The sequence below is a fragment of the Danio rerio genome, chromosome 2 (genome assembly GCF_052040795.2).
Source record: "Danio rerio strain M-AB ecotype USA chromosome 2, GRCz13ab, whole genome shotgun sequence".
Lineage (NCBI taxonomy): Eukaryota > Metazoa > Chordata > Actinopteri > Cypriniformes > Danionidae > Danio > Danio rerio.
In genome coordinates this window covers 46,825,001-46,847,500 of record NC_141022.1, presented here as the reverse complement: position 1 = coordinate 46,847,500, position 22,500 = coordinate 46,825,001, and the positions used below count along the sequence as shown (strand labels likewise).

Sequence of the window (22,500 nt, the reverse complement as noted above, 5' to 3'; positions counted from 1 at the left end):
GCTAATTTGAAACATACGGGAGCATAAACTCTTCAGGCAGCGGGTGAGGAATGACTCTGGAGGTCCGTCGAGCCTTGAGTTTAAGTCACATCAAAGAATGACCTTCACATAAACACGCACACACAGCCCGCAGATGGTGGAGGTCCAAAGGTGCAGTGTGGGATGTGTCTTGCAAATGGCTCTAGAGGCCTTTCTACACTCGCACACGGAGTCACAGAGGCCTGCGTGTCTGTGGATAAACACTTATGATTGATTTCAGCACTGTCAAAGTCAGCGGGGTTCAGATCCCATGAGAAACTGAGTAGCAAAGTGGCTTCACCTTTGAAGATACCAGAACGCCAACGAGTGTTTCTGATCTGTGTATCGCTGAAGGCATCAGTCATTTTAGAGGGCTAGTTAGCTCCAAAATGATAATTCTTTCATCATTTACTCAACCACATGGCATTTTAAACCCAATAGAAGCTTGTTCATCCTCAGAAAACAACTGGAGTTAAATTTTTAATTAAATGAGAAAGATTTCAGTCCTTTTATTGAGTGTTTATTCACTAAAACTTTGATGCTTCAAAACGATCATAAAAAAATTAACACACATAAACCGAGCAGTCTTTGAAACCATTTATTTTTGCTTCAAATGTGTTTGGCTGAATTAATTTGATATCGCCAATTAGACTAATTTGAATATTCAACATTCCACATATGCTAGATGAGGTAAAGGTGTAGAGTTACATTCAAGCCATTTTAGGGCATGAATACGTTTTCTCCGCAGGATAGCTTTAATGTGTAATTTTGATGATCAAAGATGAGTTTTGGGGATAAAACCAGTCACTGCGGGGAGACTTTAAGATCAAAAGCTGTATCTTTCATCTTTATTTAATGCAATGTGAAGCCAAATTAATGTATTCCTAATAAACGAACAACAACCAAGGTTAAAAATGAGGCTGCAATTCGCAGAGGCTCACCAAAATAAGACAATAGAATATTGGAAAAACGTTGCCTGATCTGATGAGTTTTGACTGCAACATTCGGATGGTAGGGTCACAATTTGGTGTCAACAACAAGAAAGCACGAATCCATCCTGCCTTATACCAACGGTTCAGGGTGTTGTAATGGTGTAGGGGATATATTCTTTGCACAATTTGAGCCCATTGGTAACAATTGAGCATTGTGTTGAGTATTGTAGCGGACCATGTCTATCCCTTTATGACCACAGTGTACCAATCTTCTGATGTCTACTTCCAGCAGGATATCGCACCATGTCACAAAGCATAAATCATCTCAGAATGGTTTCTTGAACATGACAATGGGTTCACTTACTGTACTCAAATGGCCTCCACAGTCAGCAGAGCTTAATCCAATAGAGCACCTTTGAGATGTAGTGGAATAGGAGATTTGCAACATGGGTGTGCAGCCGACAAATCTGCAGCAACTGCGTGATGCTATCATGTCAATATGGACCAAAATCTCTGAGGAATATTTCTAATACCTTGTTGTATCAATGCCACAAAGGATTAAGGCAGTTCTGAAGACAAAAGGAGGTCCAACCTGATGTAGGTAAGGTGTATCTAATAAAGTGGCCAATGAGTGCATGTTTATATGTATTTTTGTCAAATGGCTATTAATCACATGAAGATGGGGACACTGGCAAATAAAGCCTGTATAAGAAATACATCACAAATATTCAACTACAGTCCTTTTTGTCCTCAATGGGAAGCCAAATTAATGTATTCCTAATAAACGAACAACTAAAGTTAAACATGCAGCAAACACACTGTTTTTGTTAGTTTAAGCAACAACAATAATAATAATTATTATTATAACCTTATTTTGCCTGTAAAGACGCATTGAGATTAAAAATCTCTTTTATAAGAGCATCCTGGCTAAGATTAGGCAGCATACATGTCACATGGGTCTAACAACCAAACAATTGACAGTTAACATGAATCCCACATTGACAAATAAACTATTCAAAACATCTACACGCCTGACTTTTTAATTTCTAAATCCCTTAAACTCTTTTTAAAAGCATTTAGTGAAATTAATTCTTTAAACTGCAACTTTGCAGATTATTTCATGCAAAAGATTCAGCGAATTTAAAAGCCTTTTTTTCCCATCTCAGTTCGCACTTTGAGAACAGACAGTAAATAAATATCCTGTGACTGAAAGCCATAGTTAAGAAAAGGCCTTTTACAAATGTAATTCTAGAGATGTGATGGGAGTAAACCTGGAATAGATTTGTAAACAAGTATACGTTAAAGGGCCATGAAACCCCCTCGTTTCAGCAGGGTGTTTTCACACCTCCACTTTCGAAAAAGTCAGAAAAGTGGGCGTGTCCAGCTCTGTTTAGGGGGGAGTGTCGGAGGAACTAAAGTGGGATGGTGTGGGAGTGTCTATTTGTGCACGCGCGAGTTTCAGAGTCAAAATACACACCCACACAGACAGGAGAAAGCGATGGTGTTTAACCTACATGGACATCTGTAGTCGAATTATTTGCCAAATTATTAAATGTTGGACTTTAACTGCAGTTTGGCTCTTTCATTCAGGGAATTCATTCATGCCTCTCGCGACAAACGAGATATTTGATTCGAGGATCTGCTCTAAGCGTGTATTTTTCATGCAATGTTTGATACCGCACGGCGAATGAGAGGGAAAAAAAACTCCGCATTTCCCGGAAACTTAGATGCACACGGCAGGCAGCGTCAGAAAGCCGCGTGTGTTATTTCGGTCACTAAATGCGGTGCTAACATTTCTGCACTCAGTGCAATAGTTAACTTAATTCGATATGAACAAACTGAATAAACAAAGAGCACTGGTCGCTCACTTACCAAATCTGTAGAGACAGGACAATCACCAGCAACTAGAGCCGCGTCTTTATGGAGAGAATACTACAAGCAAATCCAGATTTCAGCGTTTGCAGATGAGAACAGCTCTCAGGTAAACAATAATCCCCCTTAGACACGTAAGTTATTGTTGTCGAGCGTCGCGTACACTGTTAATCCACACGTGATCCAGCTGAGCTCTCACAGAGAGAAAATGAAAACGAAACTTAACGGCAGCAAACTATAAAAGCAACACTTCACGCTTGTTTTGTCAACACAACGTGGCGTCTTTGTGGTGTAAACACGGTGACACAAATGAATATTAATGAAGTTGCACAATAGAGCTCGCTGATTGGTTTGAACCAAGCCTTACTAATGCATTAATGCATCACACTGTAAGACGTAATAAGACTCACTCAGGCACAGACGCCCAGTCTGCATGCTGGAATACACGCTATTATGTCATGACCGTGACGCAGCTTCAAAAATTCGTTTCAAACAGGAAGTACGAATTTGCTTGAAATAACGCAAAAACAACCAATTTACACTTTTTAGTGAAATATAGGTGTCCTAATAGTGTTTTTAGCAGTGTGGGACACATATACGACTGTCAAAAGCTCAAAAAATGTGTTTTGGTGTTTCGTGACCCTTTAATGCTTGAGCCTACGAATGGACAAAGCAGACCAACCTACCCTAGTATACAGCACACAATGATGAGTAAGGGATTTAAAATTAGTAATAAATCTTAAGAACCCATGTTAAACAGTATCCAATGCATGTTGACTCTGAGATGAAGCATGCTTAAGTAACGTCACCATAGTCCAATACGGACATAAATGTTGATTCAACCATCTTCATTTTTAGCATCTAAAGAAAGGCAGTTCTTAATTCTAAAATCGAAACCTGAAATCACTTTTAATTTTTTCACCAACTGCTGAATGTGAGAACTAAAAGAAAGTTCATCATCAATTACAATTATATTTAATAAATATATTTTTTACTGGGACACCAATTTACTCTCTCTGCCATGAGTATTAGTAAAAGAACCTAGCTTTTGCTTGGTTTGTTTTGAATTTGAAAATAACAAAAGTTTTGTTTAATCTGCGTTTAAAATGAGTTTTAACTCAGATAAATTATGGCGAAGTACATTAAAAGCAATCTGTAGTTGAGAAATGTTCACAATGAGCCATCTTTATGTAAATAAATCAGTCTCTGCGTGAGTTTCTTTATGTACTTGCATTTCTCAAAACAACATCTAGCACAAATGTAAAAATACAGGCTTTAGACTGTTGGAAAGAAACATTAAACCTGCCACCAAAACAAAATACACAATTTTGTACAAACCCACAGATAATTTTTATCTTCACCCACACAGAGACCTACATACACTTAAAGGCATTTTCTGTCTAAGGCAGTACCAATATTTTGGAAAAAACACCATAAGATGAATCGCCAACATCATGTATGCAACAAAATTACCACCCGTTTACGGTTTAATAGCATAGAAAGATAAACTACTGCGCTAGCACATCTCTCTAAGTGTAATTTTCTTTGCTGAACCTTCAAGCAGCACATCTTTTCTCTAAAAGCTTCACAATTTCAGGTATCATTCATGTTTGAAGCACAAAAGCAGAGTAGACCTTAAAATGTAATACTCTGAGCAATAATAATGATGCAAGCGGCGGTAAAAACTGATAGGAGGTAGACTGCTTCTTTAAAAAAAGACGCCTGAGTAGATGTAATTACATTCGAAAGACCTCACTGATTAGAGCTCAAAATTCCCTCCAGTGCGAGTTACTCTCACAGTAGTGTACATACTTATGCATCCTCCGGGGTACAATTTGAGCTTTCGGAGCAAGAGAGGTGACATTTCCGCAAATATGTCCATCAACGCTTCTTCCTGAAGAGTGTGTGAGACTGAAAGAGCAGGAGAAAATAGAGCTGACCTCAGGAAACCCCAACAGACCATCCCATAAACAATGCTCAATAGACACACTCATGAACATATAAACACACGGGGTCAGGAGGGCTCAATCCTGCTTCTGAAGGGCCAATGTCCTGCAGAGTTTAGCTAAAACCAGCTGGAAAACACTTGCCTGGAAGATTGTTGTGAAGCCTCCAACCCTTGATTAGCAGGTTCAGTCTGTTTGATTAGGATTACTGTTAAACTCTGCAGGAAAGAGCAGGAGCAGGTTTGGCTCATACATCCTCTTCCAATACAGAGCTTAAAGTCAAAGTAAAGGTAAAAATTACAATGTTTATTTTGCTAGCTCACATTGTTATTCTCACTCTGTTCACAACAAATGCAGTATGCGCAAATAAACTGTGCTATTATATTATAAATAGACACGTGAACATTTTGAGTTTACTCGCTTCATTCACGTGTCAAATTCCCTTAATTTGCGCCTCAAATTCGCTACACAATACACACGGATTTGAGTCATGGGCAGGGCAACTGTTTGCCCGGTGACTCTAGCTTTGTTGCTAAATGGTTAATATGGATTTTACTGAGATAGTAGCTGTACTTTTGGAAGGCTGAAAAACAGCGTATATTAGTTTGGTGCCATCTCTGAGGTCCACTCAGCTCTGTGAGTTTATCAACTTCTCCAGAAACTATACCTGGATGATGGAAGATTTCAGCTGTACTTTCGATTGAGTTGAGCACAGTTTAATGAGCTGTTGTCAGGTGTCGGCAGGAGGATGTCCCCTCGGGACACCAACTGCAGGCGCTATGTCATAATCATGGCCCTACAAGGGCAAGCTTCTGATTAGTTAACGCAGCGCAAATGTCTGCTAAAATTCATATTTTCCAACTACGTGTTTTTTCATTGACTTAACATGTAAATCTCTCGTGCTTGATTCTTTATCCACATCTGGTATAAACACACCATTAAGGTAATAGTTCAGGTAAATAGTTATTCCATGCCAGTTAATCCACTAAAAAAAGTTTGTTTAGGTAATATCAAAGTCTGACCATTTGCTTTATCATTTGGTGTAGCACTCCTTCTGTTGATGTCCATAGCAACTACATATCAATATCTTTAACCACACCCCTCTGATCATTAGCAAAGTCCTATTAAGGCTAGTCATTTTGAACTGCCTCTTTGGCATTATGCTCATTTATACTTCTGCGCGCTGTTTCTGTTGCTCTACAATAACACTTCCAAAACGCTAGTTGGCAGTGAGGTGTTTATGTTCCTCTGTGTCTTGAGTTTCTTCGCTGGTGTTCTGTTTTTTTCTGAACGCTTCCTTAATTTACAAGTGGTTTAAACTCTCTTATTTTGAGGCAAAAACCGGCGGACATGCAACAACTTTAACCATGAGCTAAACAAAAAACAAAACTTTCCATATGGAGCTCCTTCACAAGATTTCACACGTGTAAACAATCGCTCCATCGGGCTCACGCAGCTCTCGGTCCCGCCCATACTCATCAGCGATACCAAGCTGACCAATCACAGAGCTTGCGCTACTCATTGTCGCGACATGTAGTTACATTTTTTGAGAGGTGCGTGTCAGCGACGCCGACTGCAACGGCGAGAGCTATGCGTCCACGCGTAGGCCACACCGTAGCATATGCGTGCGCTTGATAGAAGTATAAATCAGCCTTAAGCCATATTGACCGTTACACTTTACCCCCCATTCAAAACTACACGAGTGACGTCTTGTGTATTCTATAGATGTTGCTGTTAATTTGCTATGAGAAAATTTTGCGCAAAAATAAAAACGCCACCACATCCTCATATGACAAATCAGTTTAAAGAGCTGTTATCTGGTCTCGGCAGGAAGATTTCCCCTTGGGACACCAACTGCAGGTGTTACTTCATAATCATGGCCCTACAAGAGCAAGCTCCTGATTGGTTAATAAGGCACGAATGTTCGCTAAAGTTCAGTACCAGCTCAATTCGTGCCAAGTCATTCACTCAAATTGCTCCGCAGTATGTCTATTAGTGTTTTTTTATTAACTTAACATGTAAATCACTCAAGCTTGATGCTTCATCCGTGTCTGGTGTGAAAGCATCATTAAGGTCAATAGTTATTCCATCCCAGTTAATCCACTAAAAAGGTAATCTATTATATAAAAAGCCTGACCATTTGCTTCCGCATTTGGAGTAACACTCCTTCTGTTGATGTCCACCTGAAGGCGTCCATAGTGACTGCATATCAATATCCTTAACCACACCCCTCTTACCATTAACAAAGTCCTATTAAGGCTAGTCATTTCACTCGGTGGCCATCTTTAAAATTTCTCTCAGTTTACGATTACTGTACATTTCATATTAGAAATCAACAATAACATTAAACAACAACTGTTTCTTTAGCTTCAATTATAAATGTTTGAATCACACAAAATCTGCAGAAACTCATGTCTGGTCCGAGCCCCTCCCCCAGAAAAAAGTGATGGATGACTGGCTCTTGTAATAGAAGGCGGGGCTTCATTAGCCATATTGACCGTTACACTTTTCCCCATTCAAAACTGTATGAGTGACATGTCTTGTGTATTGTATAGTCTTTGTCATTTGCTATGAGAAAATTATGCGCAAAAATAATAATAAATCCATAGTAAATATTTCATATCAGTTGAAAGTACACCGACTAACTGAAATAAGTGTCAGTGACTTCAGTTTTATATGTAGTTTAATATGTAAATTATTCTCGATTCTCAAACTATGAGTAGCTGCTAACTTGCGTTCCAAAAATCAAATACACCTTTAATGTTTACCTGTATACATATTGTATAGTCTGAGAATGAGTAAACAGTAGATATTCATATTCTTATAGGTCTCTAAATTGCGGAAATGTTTGGGATTTGTCGTTGTTTTCCTGTTGATGTGCTCTCTATAGTCTTTAAATATCCTGTTAAGAGGTACCATTTCCACTAACGCGGTCCACACTACTCTGGCATCTTCGACTTGTGAAAACTAAGGCTAAAGACCCTGTTTTAGTTAAGAAACACTGGTGTTTTTTTTTTTCAATTCTTTCTCTGACTGCTGTTCTGGACTGTTGCGTTTGGTTCCTTGGTTCATCAAGTCCCTTTCATTTGTGCAATACCCAAGTGGAACACACTGCAAGTATAGATGTCTGCGAAATATGTGCATACCCAGGCTGTATAGTGTAGACAGAGATCTGCAGAAATGAAAACAGACTAGTGTAAACAGCACCCAAGAATTTGGATTAATTAGATCTTTCTGTGTACACCCTGCCTTTTTGCACATTACACTTGGGTGGTTATGTATGTTTGAACACTATAGGTCAAGCTACAATTCAATCATTGGTCACACTTTATTTTGTTGGTCTGTTTGTTGAATATAAGTTACATTTCATCTACATGCCAACTAAATCAAATTAGATTACAAGTAGTCTGTTAGGTTGGGGTTGGGGTTAGGGTTAGTGAAAGTTGACATGTACAGTACTTGCTAAGCTTTTTATAGTCAGTTAAATGTCTGTTGAAGGAGCAATATCAACAGATATTAAGCAGACAGTCTACTAATACTCAAAAGGATCATCAAAATAAAGTGTTGCCTAATCATTGCCTTAGGAAACAGAGTGCATATTGGTCGACCCAACATTTTCACACAAAAAAATTAAAGGATGTTTTAGTAACACAGTAGCTTTAAGAAGAATGTTTTAGAAAACAGAAAGGTTCCATGAATGTTCAAGGTTCAAGGAGCCATCAACCCCCCAACCAGCAACAGGTCAGTTATTAAATACTGCACCAAACACCTAAAATAAAATACAAACAAAATGGAAAGCAAGACAAAAAGAATCCATTCATATGTAAGAATCTCAGTTTCCTTTTTTTTGCTGAACATCACATAAAGGTAATACAAAGACTCAGGAAATGTCTCCATAGAAGCAAGCATTCATATAAGCAACAGAAATGTATAGTTTCTACCACATACATACCACCATCTCCACTGACTACATAGTATAATAACAATTGCTGCATTGGTTTAACCCAAATATGAGTAAAATTTGGACCTATCCAGTTTTTAATCTAAATGTTTAGCTATTATGTTTTTCCATTTGTTCAACCGAAATTCAGGACAAAACAACACAGATTAATTGTTTTGTTTTACAGTTTATGTACAAGCTGGCACCAAACAGTGGTTTACATTTATTTACAATGCTTAAGGATTTTTATTGGCGTGTGTGGTTTCTATGGTTACCGGAAGACACAGGTGGGTAGAATTGTGCGGTGAGGTTGCCATGGTTACAGTGCCGGCTTTCATTGATGTGACCCAAAGATTAGGCTAATGGAATGGTGGTTTACGAGCAATGAGTGTGTGCGTGTGTGTGTGTGTGTGTGTGTGAGAGTTTACGGGTGCATATACTGACTCCTAATAGTATTAATCCTGTGCATTTAAGAGAGTCAGTACTTATTGATTTCTCATTACTTCTGCTAACAGAATCATGTGTGATGTGTGTCTCTGTGTGTGCGTGTGTCTGGCAGATCGATACGACCAGAGTGATTCTCCATTCTGATCACTAGACCTGCTTTTCCAATCAGTGTCATGACACAGGAGAGGTTCACTACAGTATATGAAACACACATACATACAGTATACACACACACACACACACACACACACACACACACACACACACACACACACACACACACACACACATATATATATATATATATATATATATATATATATATATATATATATATATATATATATATATACAGTATATACTGTACATGTACAGTGCTCAGCATATATAAGTACACCCCTCACAAATCTATCTTTTAAATTCAATTTTTAATAGGAAGCTTTACAAGATTATATTTGTGCATATACATTAGATTAGTCAGTCCTGAAGCCAAATCTAGAGCTAATCTAGCAAAATAACTTATGAAAACGGTCCAAAAACTATTATAGCCAAATTTATGTTATAAAAAAAAATAAATACAAATTAAAAAAAATCAAGAGAAGTTATAATTTTGTAGGTTGTCTTTTTTTTCGTGACTAAAATATTATTTCAATAAATCTGTTTAATAAATCTGTTTTTTCCTAAATGCACCAAAAATATTCACTTTTACAATGGGGTGTACTCAATTATGCTGAGCAATGTCAATATATATATATATATATATATATATATATATATATATATATATATATATATATATATATATATATACACACACACACACACACACACACACACACACACACACACACACACACACACACACACACACACGCGCGCACGCACGCGCACGCACGCGCACGCACGCACGCACGCAGTTGGAGACAGAATTAATAGCCCCACAGAATTATTCGCCCCCCTGTTAAATTTTTTACCCAATTTCTCTTTAATGGAGCGAAGATTTCTTTCAAAAAATTTCTAAACATAATAGTTTTAATAACTCATTTCTAATAACTCTAATTTTTAATAATTCAGATTTTTATTATTATTATTATTATTTTTTGCATCTAAAAAATTAAGCAAATAAGATTTGTACTGTTAAAAACAGGATTTCCTAAAATACAACATAAAGATGTTCAACTGTTACAGCTGTGATGTTTATATACACACATTATAAACACACATTATTGAATTTTATTTTTAGGTTTAACTGTTTAGAATAAGTGCAGTTTGCATCACTAATATTGTTTCACTATTACCTAAACATGTCCATCCTTGTTTTATTTTAAACACCAATAAATTAGTCTTAAATGGGCATAAACGGTTATAAAAGTATCCTATATTTTTACATATCATTGTTGACAGGTATGTTTTGTAGCTGCTATAAAACTGTCCTTTGATGTGAGAAAAAAAATGTCCAACAAGTAACAGAGAAAAAAGATCTTACTGTAAATTTCATATAAACTAAATAGCATTATATGAAGATTAATGTCCAAAAATGAAGATTAATCACATCACTTTCATGCTATCTTTATGTGCAATTTTGAACTTTGTAGATCACACAAAGTAGTTTTTGTACATTTTTGCTATGTCACATTTAATGTACATTTTGGCAAAAAAAATTAAGATCTAATATTGATCAGACTTCAAACTACATAAATATTTTCCCCCCAAAATTATGTTTTACAAAAAATAAATAAATAAAAAGCCTTTTGCCGACTATCCACATGCCTTCAATTTTGGCCAAAATAAAGCATCTTAGAAAGCAGCATAATGTAGGCAGCTCTCACTAGGGTTTGGAACAGTGCTAATGTCTTCACAGGAGAGACAGTGTGTGTGTGTGTATGTGTGTATGTGTGTATGTGTGTATGTGTGTGTGTGTGTGTGTGTGTGTGTGTGTGTGTGAGAACGCTCTAATTGGCTCTCTGTACTTTCTGGTACTCCAGCAGTCTGCCTGTTAGCGACACCTCACACACTTGACTGTACCTTTCCACATGTGTCAGTCAGGTCATCTGCTGCACACAGACCTACAGAAAACACCCTGTTAACAGGAGGAAACTCCAACCTGAGTGTCAGATAAAATCAGCTCATATTTATATTCAAGTCATGACGGAGAGCTCGAATATAAACTCCTAATGACTCATTCATCTGAGTGACACGTTCTACAGCAGCCATTAACAACACAGACAGTGAGATAATATATCCAAGCTAATGTCTTAGAAACGCACACGCGCATGCAGCGCTCGCAGCATGAGTGAGCGCGAGCGTCGACAACACAACCAATTAAATCGGAGCATTTAGCCGCGCGCGCAGGGGGACACTTTTAATGTCACACTGGAGTCACTTCTTCTCGCTGACATATGAAGTCGCCTCACACCAGTAAAACTGTCTGCAGTCGAACGTGCCTTAATGCAAACCTCTGACTGCAAAAAAAGAAAAAAAAAAGAAAAGGTGACTGAACTGTAACTGGAAAAAAAAAATTCAACTGAACCACTGCAGTTGAGCGATCTGATAAATTCACAAATTTACAAGGATTTAACTACATATAAAACAAATCCTTATTTTTTTGACTATATAATGATCTTTATCATGTTGACTATTTGTATCTGTATTTTATTGGTATTTGTAGTTAAACCATAGTTATACAAATATATTTAGATACACTCACCGGCCACTTTATTAGGTACACCTGTACAAATGCTCGTTAACGCAAATTTCTAATCAGCCAATAACATGGCAGCAACTTCATGAGTTAAGGCATGTAGACATGGTCAAGACAATCTTCTGCAGTTCAAACCGAACATTAGAATGGAAAAGAAAGGTGATCTAAGCGACTTTGAATGTGGCATGGTTGTTGTTGTCAAACGGGCTGGTCTGAGTATTTCAGAAACTGCTGATCAGAGATGTATAAAGTACTACAGATCCATAGTTAAGTAAAAGTACAAGTGCTCTTTCAAAAATTGACTTGAGTAGAAGTTGAAGTGCTCTTTAAGCAACATACTTAAGTGGAAGTACTAAAGTATTCAACATTTTTTGTACTTGAGTATTGCAAGTAGTTTATTTCAAAAATTACTACTCAAGTACTGAAAGTAAAAGTCCAAGTATTGTGTAATGTAGTTATTAAGGAAAACAGTCAAAATACACTAATTGTTTTGTTTATTTTAAATGTCTTTTTTGGGGCACTTGATTAAGCAGAACTAAAAGAAGCAGGGCCTATGATACTGTTTTTATCTGTAAATAGTTTCTATGATACAATAACTCACATTGTCAGGTCCTTTTACCAGAAAATCCCTTCACTGATGAGATAATTCAGCATGTTCACTCACTTACATACTCTCTCTCTCTTTCTCACAAACACATAGACACACACAAAAATACATATTATTTGAGTGTTAATCCACAGAAAGAAACTAAAGTCTGACCATTTGTTTATGCATTTGGAGTGACTGTCCTTCTTTGATGATTTCAGTTTAATGATGTCAGACACAATATTTTTATCCAGGCCCCTTTTACCGTTAGTTTGCTATGAGGGAATAATGTGCAAAAAGCCCTGCCCCCTACTCAATATTCCATTTCAGTTAAAAGTAAATTAACATACTGAAATACAGGTCACAGCAAATTACAGACTTTAATAAAAATAAAGATTACATGGTTGCTAAAATTAAAATGAAAACAGAAAATAAAAGCTAATTAAAAAACTGAATAAATATTATGAAATAATATAAATAACAAAACAGCCCTGCTCACTAGGTTTCAGAATAGAGCCACTACTCGTGCTTCTACACAGTCAAACCTGGAGTGTTTGTGACAGAAGTAAGATCTACTTTGTAAACAGACGCACTTGACACCCTGGGATAAAACAAAGAGAAACAAACTACACTCTTGTTTTTCTAATTGTCGAATGCTAAACACACAGAGAAAGTAGCCTACTTACAGTGGAACTACATCCAGAAAGAAATGAGGAGTAAAAAAAAAAATACAGGGAAAGAAGAGGCGCTTTCCCAACAGAAGAACAATGTTCTGTCAGAAAAGTAGGTCATCTTGTTGAGGGGTCAGAGGGAGGGCATTCACTCATTTCAGCAGAACTTTTCAATTCACGCACAGACACACACACACAAACACACATACCAATGGATAATAAGACACAACTCTCATTTTACATGCAGCAGACACACAGCACAGGTGAATTTTGTCGTTGATAAACAACAATCAGAAACCAGTTTTATAGCTATGGATATCAAAAGTGCATACTAGATAGTAGTAGGTAGATTGTGAGATAGTGCTCATGTGGTTTTAATGTGGCTACTTATAGTATACTAATATTCCCTAAAAAGTATTCGTTTTTTTTTTTGTATAAATGAGTACCAGAAGAGTGGGCAAATCATTTAAAGACCGTCCTGTTGCTTAATTACCCACATTTTGTCACTGCTCTGTCAATCATCTTGTCACATTTACATTTTCAACATTTCCTTCATATTTAATATCCTAGCAGCACGTTAAGCTTCCATTTGAAGGTCTTTCATGCAGAGAAATGTCCTCATATGTTCGCATAATGATGCATTCAGAAGTTAATGGCCAAAAATATCTATCAAAGCTCAAAATTTGTGGTAGATGAACATTAAAGCAGATAATATTAAATAAATATTGTCCATCAATAGGTTATAATCAACTATCGTAATGCGTTGTGCTCAGATCTTTGACATTTCTACTAGAAATAGTAGACAATCTGGGTAACTATCAAGTCAAGTTGACCTTTACTGTCATGTGTGGACAAAGTGGAATGAAATGTTGCGTCTCGCAGGACCATGGTGCTACATAAATAGACAATCGTAAATATAAACAACACTGGACATAAGGGCAATTTTTAAGCCTATACATAACTAACATACTGGAGAGGTTGTGTACTGTAAGTATACATACTTAGTAGCACTAACTACACATATACAATAACTACTTAACTACACACATAACCTAAGACAAACTATACAAGTACTTTTACATAAAACAGAACAATACTGTGCAAAATAATGTGCAAAAGAGGCATTTAAGGTCAAAAAAGCAAGTAGTGCAACATTAATGGCAATACATTTACGAGTACACAATTTTTTCCATATTAACTCATAATAAGATTTTAAAAGGGTGGTCCAGGGTTTTAAGACTTGGTTGTGTTTATAAGATGCAAAGCAATATGTGCTCATGCTTCATTTGTAAAATAAATCACATTATTTTTTTCATATATCTCACTTAGATTATATTCAGCTACTCGGCAAACATGAAAACGACTGTCATATTTTCTATTTCCTCCAAAAGGCCTGCCCTCAAGAGGCTCTGATTGGTTAGCTAACATAATTTGCTGTGGAATTGCGGATTGGCTCCACGTCACCAGGAAGCATCATGCCTCAAATAGCACACGCTGCTGTGTAAATACTGTCAGTCAGAGCAGCTGTTAGCCACGTCAGTTTGTGCCTGAACCAGACAGAAAATGAAAAGGACACAGTTGAACCTTATGCCTGCTCTCTAAAATAAAATCTGACAAGTTTCTTTCACAAATATTTGGGTTATAAGCAAATATTGACATATCTTTTAAGAGTTTGTTTTTTGAGATGTGAATGCAGAGAAAGCATCCGCATAAAGAGAAACTGCAGCACTGCTGAAAATGGTCAATGTTTAGACAGATAAATATGAATTTGTAGCTGAATTGTTAATGGTGCCACACAGCATTTTCCCTTGTTTACATCCTTGTCACAAAATACCATTAACACTAGACACCATGCATGTAAAAGATCAATTTTAACAAATTAAAAACACTTACAGGTTGTGGCTCACAGTCCACAGCCTCTTCTATTATCCTTGAATTGTTCCTTCTGTGAGGAATTTTTAGCTGAATACAGCATTGAACTGGGAGAGATCCTAGAAGCTATCCTTTGTCAAATGCTAGCTATATATATATATTTTATAATTCTCTGTAACAATTAAAAAGTTAAATTGTAAGCACTTCTCTCATTGTGTCTTGTCCTTTGGAAGCCTAAATACAGAAACAGTAGAAGCTCAGTGGAAATAGCAGCATTTGGACGGCATCTTTCTTTGCTGTAACATTACAGAGCCTCTGGCCACACCCCTTTGCTGCACGGAGTGTATGAGCATTGTGAATGCGTGTAACCTGAAGCACCTGTAATCTCACTTCGGATGCATTTTTTTGTAGTCCCCAAACTTCATTCACCTTAGGCTTTGCTAAGCTCTCTGTTCAAAGGCCAATGTCTCCTTTTGCATTAAACTTTGAGCGTCTTACATTCAGAGATGTTGTTTATGTACAGCTACATTACACCAACTAAAGTATGAAAAATTATATTGTAGTTGACAACCCCTTTAAGTAAAGTGTCTGGTGCACATGAGATAAGACTGTTTCTATGGGTGGTTTGTCAAGCCCGAAATACACATTTAAATATGCTAAGAGCTCATCTTTTCTCAAAGACCATTAATAAAAAACTATTTATGAATTAGGTTGTAGCAATGTCACATGATCTACAACATCAGTGCGTTTTTTAACAACTTTTTTAACCTTAAATGCCTCTTTTGCACAATATCTTGCACTTAAATTGTTCTGTATTGTGTAAAAATACTTATATAGTCTGTCTTAGGTTATGAGTACAGTTAAGTAGATATTGTGTATGTATAGTTAGTACTAGTAAGTATATATACTGTATATGGCTGCTTTTCTATATTCTCAGAGCCTCACCTGTGGCTTCACGGAAAAGCACAAGTTTATTGTGTGCACAGTATAGATTCTCACAGACAGCATCTGAAAACCCTGACTCTATGCTATTTTCCTTCAATCACTCTCTACTTTTTCATAAACAGACAAAAATCAATACATTCACTCCTATTCTAGTCACACGGCGTAGCTTCTCTCCTGTGCCTCATTTTCACCTCATATTAGTGTGTAATATAGCGGTTTGAGAATGTAAAAGCTCTGCCGTGTTTCAAAGATCAAAGTGCACCTTTGATTCTCTCAAAAGAAAGAGCCAATTCTGAACTGCCCGAAAGGAGTCGTCAGTAATTCCACCTTTAATTGCTGCACAAATCTATGAATTTTTATAATAAATTTGCCAGCTTATAGCCTTGGCTTGCAGAATAAATTTGCAGTCTACTTTTAAAGACAATTTATACCTCTGAGGAATGTTCGAAGCCATCAATGTACACAGATAAACAACCCTGAGGTGCACCCCTCAAAAATTTTAACTACACGTCACAATGAGTAAAAGATCTGTGATTGGTTAAATTGTTGTCACGTGTATACGCTTATTTTATAGAGATCCTTCGAGGCTTTAGTGATCGAAAGTTCGGATCATTTTAAAGACTCGGACCATGGAGTCTCGTTTATAAAAGGAAACAAATCTTGTTGAGTCATTTCGTTCAATTTGCCAAAGTATTATAAAAAGTTTCTGAGTTGCTCTCAAACACATCTACAACTAGCTTAAATGTTGATCACACTACAAAAAAAGTCATAAGGTAAATGCTATAGGGCTGAGAAAAATCATTGTTTACCAGAGTCTTTTGTCTATGATTAGCTCAGCTCACCACTTCTGGCAAGTCTTCAAATTTGAGTTGTTTGTTCACGTTACACTGACCGTACCATATAAGCTAATGCACACAGTCTGAGCCGAAAGGACCCATGATTGATTCACTATTTGAGTCTTAAAGGTTACGAGCCATTCATTCATTATGTAAAAAGATGACTCAAATCTGAGGTCTCAAGAAGCTGACTGCATAAGATTGGCTTGTCTTTAATGTGATGACTCAAACTCGATGGAAGAGTCAAAAAAAGAAACTAATCTTTTTCTCCACCTGCACAAATATGTGCATATGTGAATGAACGAATCACTCCCTGAGAGGACTCATTCTTCTCGAATCGTTCAAGATCGACCCATCACTAGTTTACTCTCAAAAACTGTAGTTTTATGCCTGGAAACGATTGCTTCCTGTTGTCGCCAATCTACTCCGCAAAACAAAACTGACCATCCCAAATACGGTCCAATTATGCCCTTCCTAAGAATTACACAACAAACCAACACAAGCATTACAAACATAACTGTTTATATCACAGTGCAGAGGACTTTTCTAGAACTGAAACTCAAGGTCTGCTGATGAATGAATATTTCGTCATCTTAGAATTTTAAAGTTCTACCTGCCTTTTTCGTCAAAATTAAGTTATTGACATATTCCTATCATATGACAACTTATTTACATTATGATGTTTTTTTCCAAGTTGTTTATATTTTAGGACTTTTTATTTAAAAAATAAAAAAAGGTTTTATCCACAAAGTCGAACTTTAGCTTGGCTCTATAGCGTTCTTTCTGTGAGCCAATCAGCATTTCGAATGCATGCATGCATTCTTTGTCATTCCACTGAACTGAAAGACCAGAAAGAAACACAAAATCAGAATTAAATAAATAATGCTGCAAAACACACTGTTGACTATTTTATTGATATTTTTCTGGTCAAGGACAGCAGTCTAAATTCTAAGTTCATTTTTTGTATTGTTTTCATTTTGTTTCTTAATTACGACAATAAATATTACCATATTTTTTTTTACAAAAAATTAACATCTGCACTGGACAAAATGTTTAGTACAGCTTTGTATGCTTCATTTGAACAAGAAAAAAAAATAATCCTAATTTGTGTGCATGGAAATGTATTATCCTCCCTCCCTGTTAAATTAGATCTAATCCTTGTCCCGAAACACACCCCTCTCCTGCTTTCACTTCTCTTTCTAACAGAGGGAATGATTCGCTTGTGAATGAATCCCTGTTATGAACGACTCGTTCACTTAGCCAACAAAAACACAAGTTTCTAATAGTGTAGCGTCTTGTTGTCATATTTCATTGACATTGTTTGCTGATTTTATTCAACAAAACTAGCATAACCCTAGTGTGACTTGGTGCTACTTTGCCTTATGGCTAGTGCAGTAGGTGACTACATTATCCTCAATAACGTTACTTGTTGAGCACAAAAGTTCATAACATAAAAAACATAAAAAACAAAATCTTACCTATGAAATGTTCTTCCTTTGTGTTTAGTTGTCTTTATTTCCTCATTACTACATCTGTAAGCCGCACAAAAGTCCAGCATCTTCACATTGGCACACTGTCTTGACTATAGTGCGGTTGAATGACATCTGTCCTGGGAGCACTGTGCAAATGTGGCGGCGTTATTGATGCATGCTCACGGCCCGTATGTCATATCTAGTGTATTTATCTATAGAAGCTCAGTGTCTCAAAATCTATTAGAACATATATAGAATCTTATAATTCCAAAGCGACGATTTGTAAATCAATCATAACAGACTAAGCCATTGTACAAATCAGAGTAGGGTATGCTCTTTTGGAAAGGTATGGATTAGAGAAACTAGATCTTTGAGTAAATAATTTTAGACCGAGTACACTGTAAAAAAATAAATAAATAAATAAAAAACAGGGTTTCACACAATTAATTTGTGTTGGGACAACATGAAGGAATTAAGTTAACTTACTAGTTTTTACAAAATTAAGTGTATTAAACATATAACAAAGTTGTTATAAAAATTCCTCAAGAACGGTGTTGTTTCAGCTCATTTTAAACAAGCAGTTTCAACTAACAGCAAATGTCATTTTTGAGTGTATTGAGTGACCTTTTGACCTGGCATGGATAAAACATAAACCTCTAGTAAGAAACCTCCGAAACAAAATCAGGCTCAGCTTAAAACAAGATAATAAGGCACTTTATTATCCCCTTAAAAAACACTGGTTTTGTTGTTAGACTAAATCTAATTTTGGTTTATTTAGAGATAATTGGGCAGCCAAATATAACATGTTGCTAGCAGGTGTAAACAGGGCCGTAGCAATCATTTAACAACTGCTTTCTATTAAAGGCTACAGAGACAATCCCAGAAGCAATTAGGGGCAGAGCGCTGATAGAGGAGGTCTGGGATCTCACTAACATTGGTTTTCAGGTCACCCTGACTCGGGTCTGAACTTTTAACCTCCCCTTTGACGTCACGTCTCCAAGCGAGCAAGTGTTGAGCATGCGGAACTGAGAAGATCTTCAACCATATGTCGCATTAAACAAAACACACAATCCGATGTCTCATAGGAGTATTCGGCATTTAACAGATGGTTATTATCCGCGAATGTCTGTTTATGGCAATACCCAGTTTGTTGTCTGCATGTGTAATTAACAATCAGAAGTTGTGAAAGATTATATCCATTAGGCAAGACTGTAAGATACTAGATTTAGTTACATTATGGGAGGCCTGTTAGAGCTCACCGAGCCTAAAAAGAACAGATTTCTTCAGTTTGTGTCACTTGCTATTGTTAATCTGTACAATATTTATATTATTAACACACACCAGCACACAGACCGAGTTTTGCATAAAGGATGATTTCTTCTTTTGTGTTTCGCAGAAGAATACGAGTTTGGAGGGTGAATAAATGATGACAGAATCTTCATATTTGGCTGAACCATTCCTTTAAATGAGCACTCACCGACTAGCCGAAAGCGAGGGAAAGAGAATTAGCGAGAAAACTCATCTCCGTAATGTCTGTGAAATAAATCAACGGGAAAAGGGTAATGTGCCTCTATATTGTGTGCTGAATGTCTTCTGATCCATTCATCATTGGAGCGTCTAACTTGGTTGAACTGCCAGAGCTGTGGGGCTTCATTAATGTCACCCCTCCGCTGTTCATTTATAAACATTAGACCACAATCAGACACAAACTCTCAGCGGCTGAAACCACAGACCACCAGCTTCCTCCAAACACACTGACCCCTCAGCGGATCTTTCCAAAACAAACCGCGCACGGAGTGTGTGGAAGAGCCGCAGGGTCTGGGATATCAGCTGTGTTATGCTCACGGATATAACAACATCCCAAATTAACCAAATGGAAAAAATATAGCACGAAAAAGTGCTCTTTTGCTCTTTTGTCCAAAGACTTTGATGCTATAATGCTCAGAACACAAAGCTTCACCCAGAGCAATTATGCAAAATTAGGCCAGTACTTTCACAGTAAAGACAATATTTGATTCAAAGATGCATAAAAATAACTTTTAAGTTAAAACACTTACAACAACAATGGCTTAAATCCAGCTGATTTTAAAAACCGTTTATAGCTACGTTTTTACCAACATTATGCAAATACAGTATATATTAATGACGTTTTTCATCAAAAATTTATTAGTTGCTCATGCAACAACAAAAAAAGGTTTCAAATTCTGTCATCATTTACTTGCCTTTACTTGTTTTAAACCTATTTGAGTTTCTTTCTTCTGCTGAAGTGAAAAAAATGATATTTTGAAGAATGCTGGTTACGAAGATCCATCAACTTTCCATAGTATTTTTTCCTACTATGGACGTTGATGAACTTTTGTTTTTGTCAGTGTGTGTGTCTTTGGTCTTAAAAATTAAATATGCCATGATTGACTGAATCATTTGAGCAAGAATTACATTTCTTTAATGTATATCGATAAAGACACTCACCGGCCACTTTATTAGGTACACCTCACTAGTACCAAATTGGATGCTCTTTTGCTTTCAGAACTGCCTTAATCTTTCATGGCATAGAATTAATGTGCAGGGCTGGGGGACTGGAATTGAGAACCACTGGGTTACAGCATTCCAACATTGTTCTAATTATCTTCTTTTGCAGAAGTTCAGCAGAAGAAAGAAACCTATAATTTTAAGTCACTTATAAAATGTAATTCAATGCATTTAGGCATGTAGACATGTTCAAGATGATCTGCTGCAGTTTAAATCACGCATCAGAATGGGGAAGAAAGCTGATTTAAGTGACTTTGAACGTGGTATGGTTGTTGGTGGCAGACAGGCTGGTCTGAGTACTTCAGAAACTGCTGATCTACTGGGATTTTCATACACAACCATCTCTAGGGTTTACAGAGAATGGTCTGAAAAAGAGAAAATATCCAGTGAGTGGCAGTTCTGTGGGGGCAAATGCCTTGTTGATGCCAGAGGTAGGAAGAGAATAGGCATACTGGTTTGAGCTGATAGAAAGGCAACAGTAACTCAAATAACCACTTGATACAACCAAGGTATGTAGAAGAGCATCTCTGAATGCACAACAAATCCAACCATGAAGCAGATAGGCTACAGCAGCAGAAGAAGAATCAGTTCATGGATCTCTGATAACGAGTTGATGATCTGAATCAGGTGTGTTCAGTTAGGAAAACATACCAGGTGTACAGAGCGGGGGTGTTTTCCTACAACTTGCATTGTAGGAAATATGAATACTATGAAAGTCAATGGCTACAGATTTCCAACATTTTACAACAGAAGAAACATGTTTGTGACAGGTGAGTAAATGATGACAGAATTCTCAACTATCTCTTTAAGACTATAATACATGTATATGACTTTTTTCCCTAAAGCTAAAAAAAAAAAAATCTTTTTCACCATCACCATATTATTGCCAGTTATAAATGAAAGGTAACCATGTTCTTGTTCCTTCCTAAAGTGTGTGTGTGTGTGTGTGTGTGTTTAATAATGTTATTTACTAATGTTAAACATTTCATGTATCGCAACATTTTAATCTGTTCCAGCATTGCATGGTAAAACTTTACATTTTCACTTAATTTACTCACGCAAGGCGTTTTGTAGGGGTTTTTCCTTTAGTAGAACATTCCATTTGATGAATAACCAAGTAAAGACCACTGTTTTAGTCTAGAAATCTTCTTTAATGCTCTACTGAGAGCATGTCAGATGAGTATATTTAAAAGATGAGTAAATTTATAGGGCACCTATTTTACCCCTTTTTCAATATGTAACAGGTCTTTTGTGTCTCCAGAATGTGTCTGTAAAGTTTCAGCTCAAAACACAGATCAGAATATTTAAGAGACCTTTCAGAAATGTTGAATTTTCTGCTCTAACTGCCATGTAGCTGTTTTTGTGGCCTGTGCCTTTAACGCTGGTTCTCTCTGCCCACGGTTCCAACGTGCCTCTCAGAGTGTTCCACAATCTTTACCTAGGCTTTGTCAGGTAAACAGCACAGTGACAGACATGAAGGAAGCGGATCTCACTGAAGTAAATACTACAGTAAAAACTCAATGATTATTTGATGTATTTGTTGTGGAGTTGCAACAATGAGTCAAACAAATGTCGTTACAAAGTTCACGCACCCACTGCTGTATAGACACAGCAAATGTGACAGGATACAGGTTAATATCCACTGCTGAATACATATCCATTATGATGATGTACAAAATAAACCTGATTTAAGTCCACAAATTGGGATTGAAGCATCTTCTTTTATAATTGTA

At 36.8% G+C, this 22,500-nt stretch overlaps 1 protein-coding gene across 22 annotated transcripts in view; it reads right to left on the bottom strand.

Annotated features, from left to right (window-relative positions):
- The window catches only part of pard3ab (par-3 family cell polarity regulator alpha, b), a 189,776-nt gene that overhangs the window by 30,765 nt on the left and 136,511 nt on the right, over positions 1-22,500 (bottom strand). For 2 of the 22 annotated variants that reach the window (XM_087239135.1, XM_087239136.1), the window contains one exon: positions 10,264-14,660. In XM_087239135.1, coding sequence (XP_087095261.1) covers positions 14,594-14,660 — 67 coding nt within the window. In that variant the 3' untranslated portion in view covers positions 10,264-14,593. 22 annotated transcript variants of the gene reach the window in all.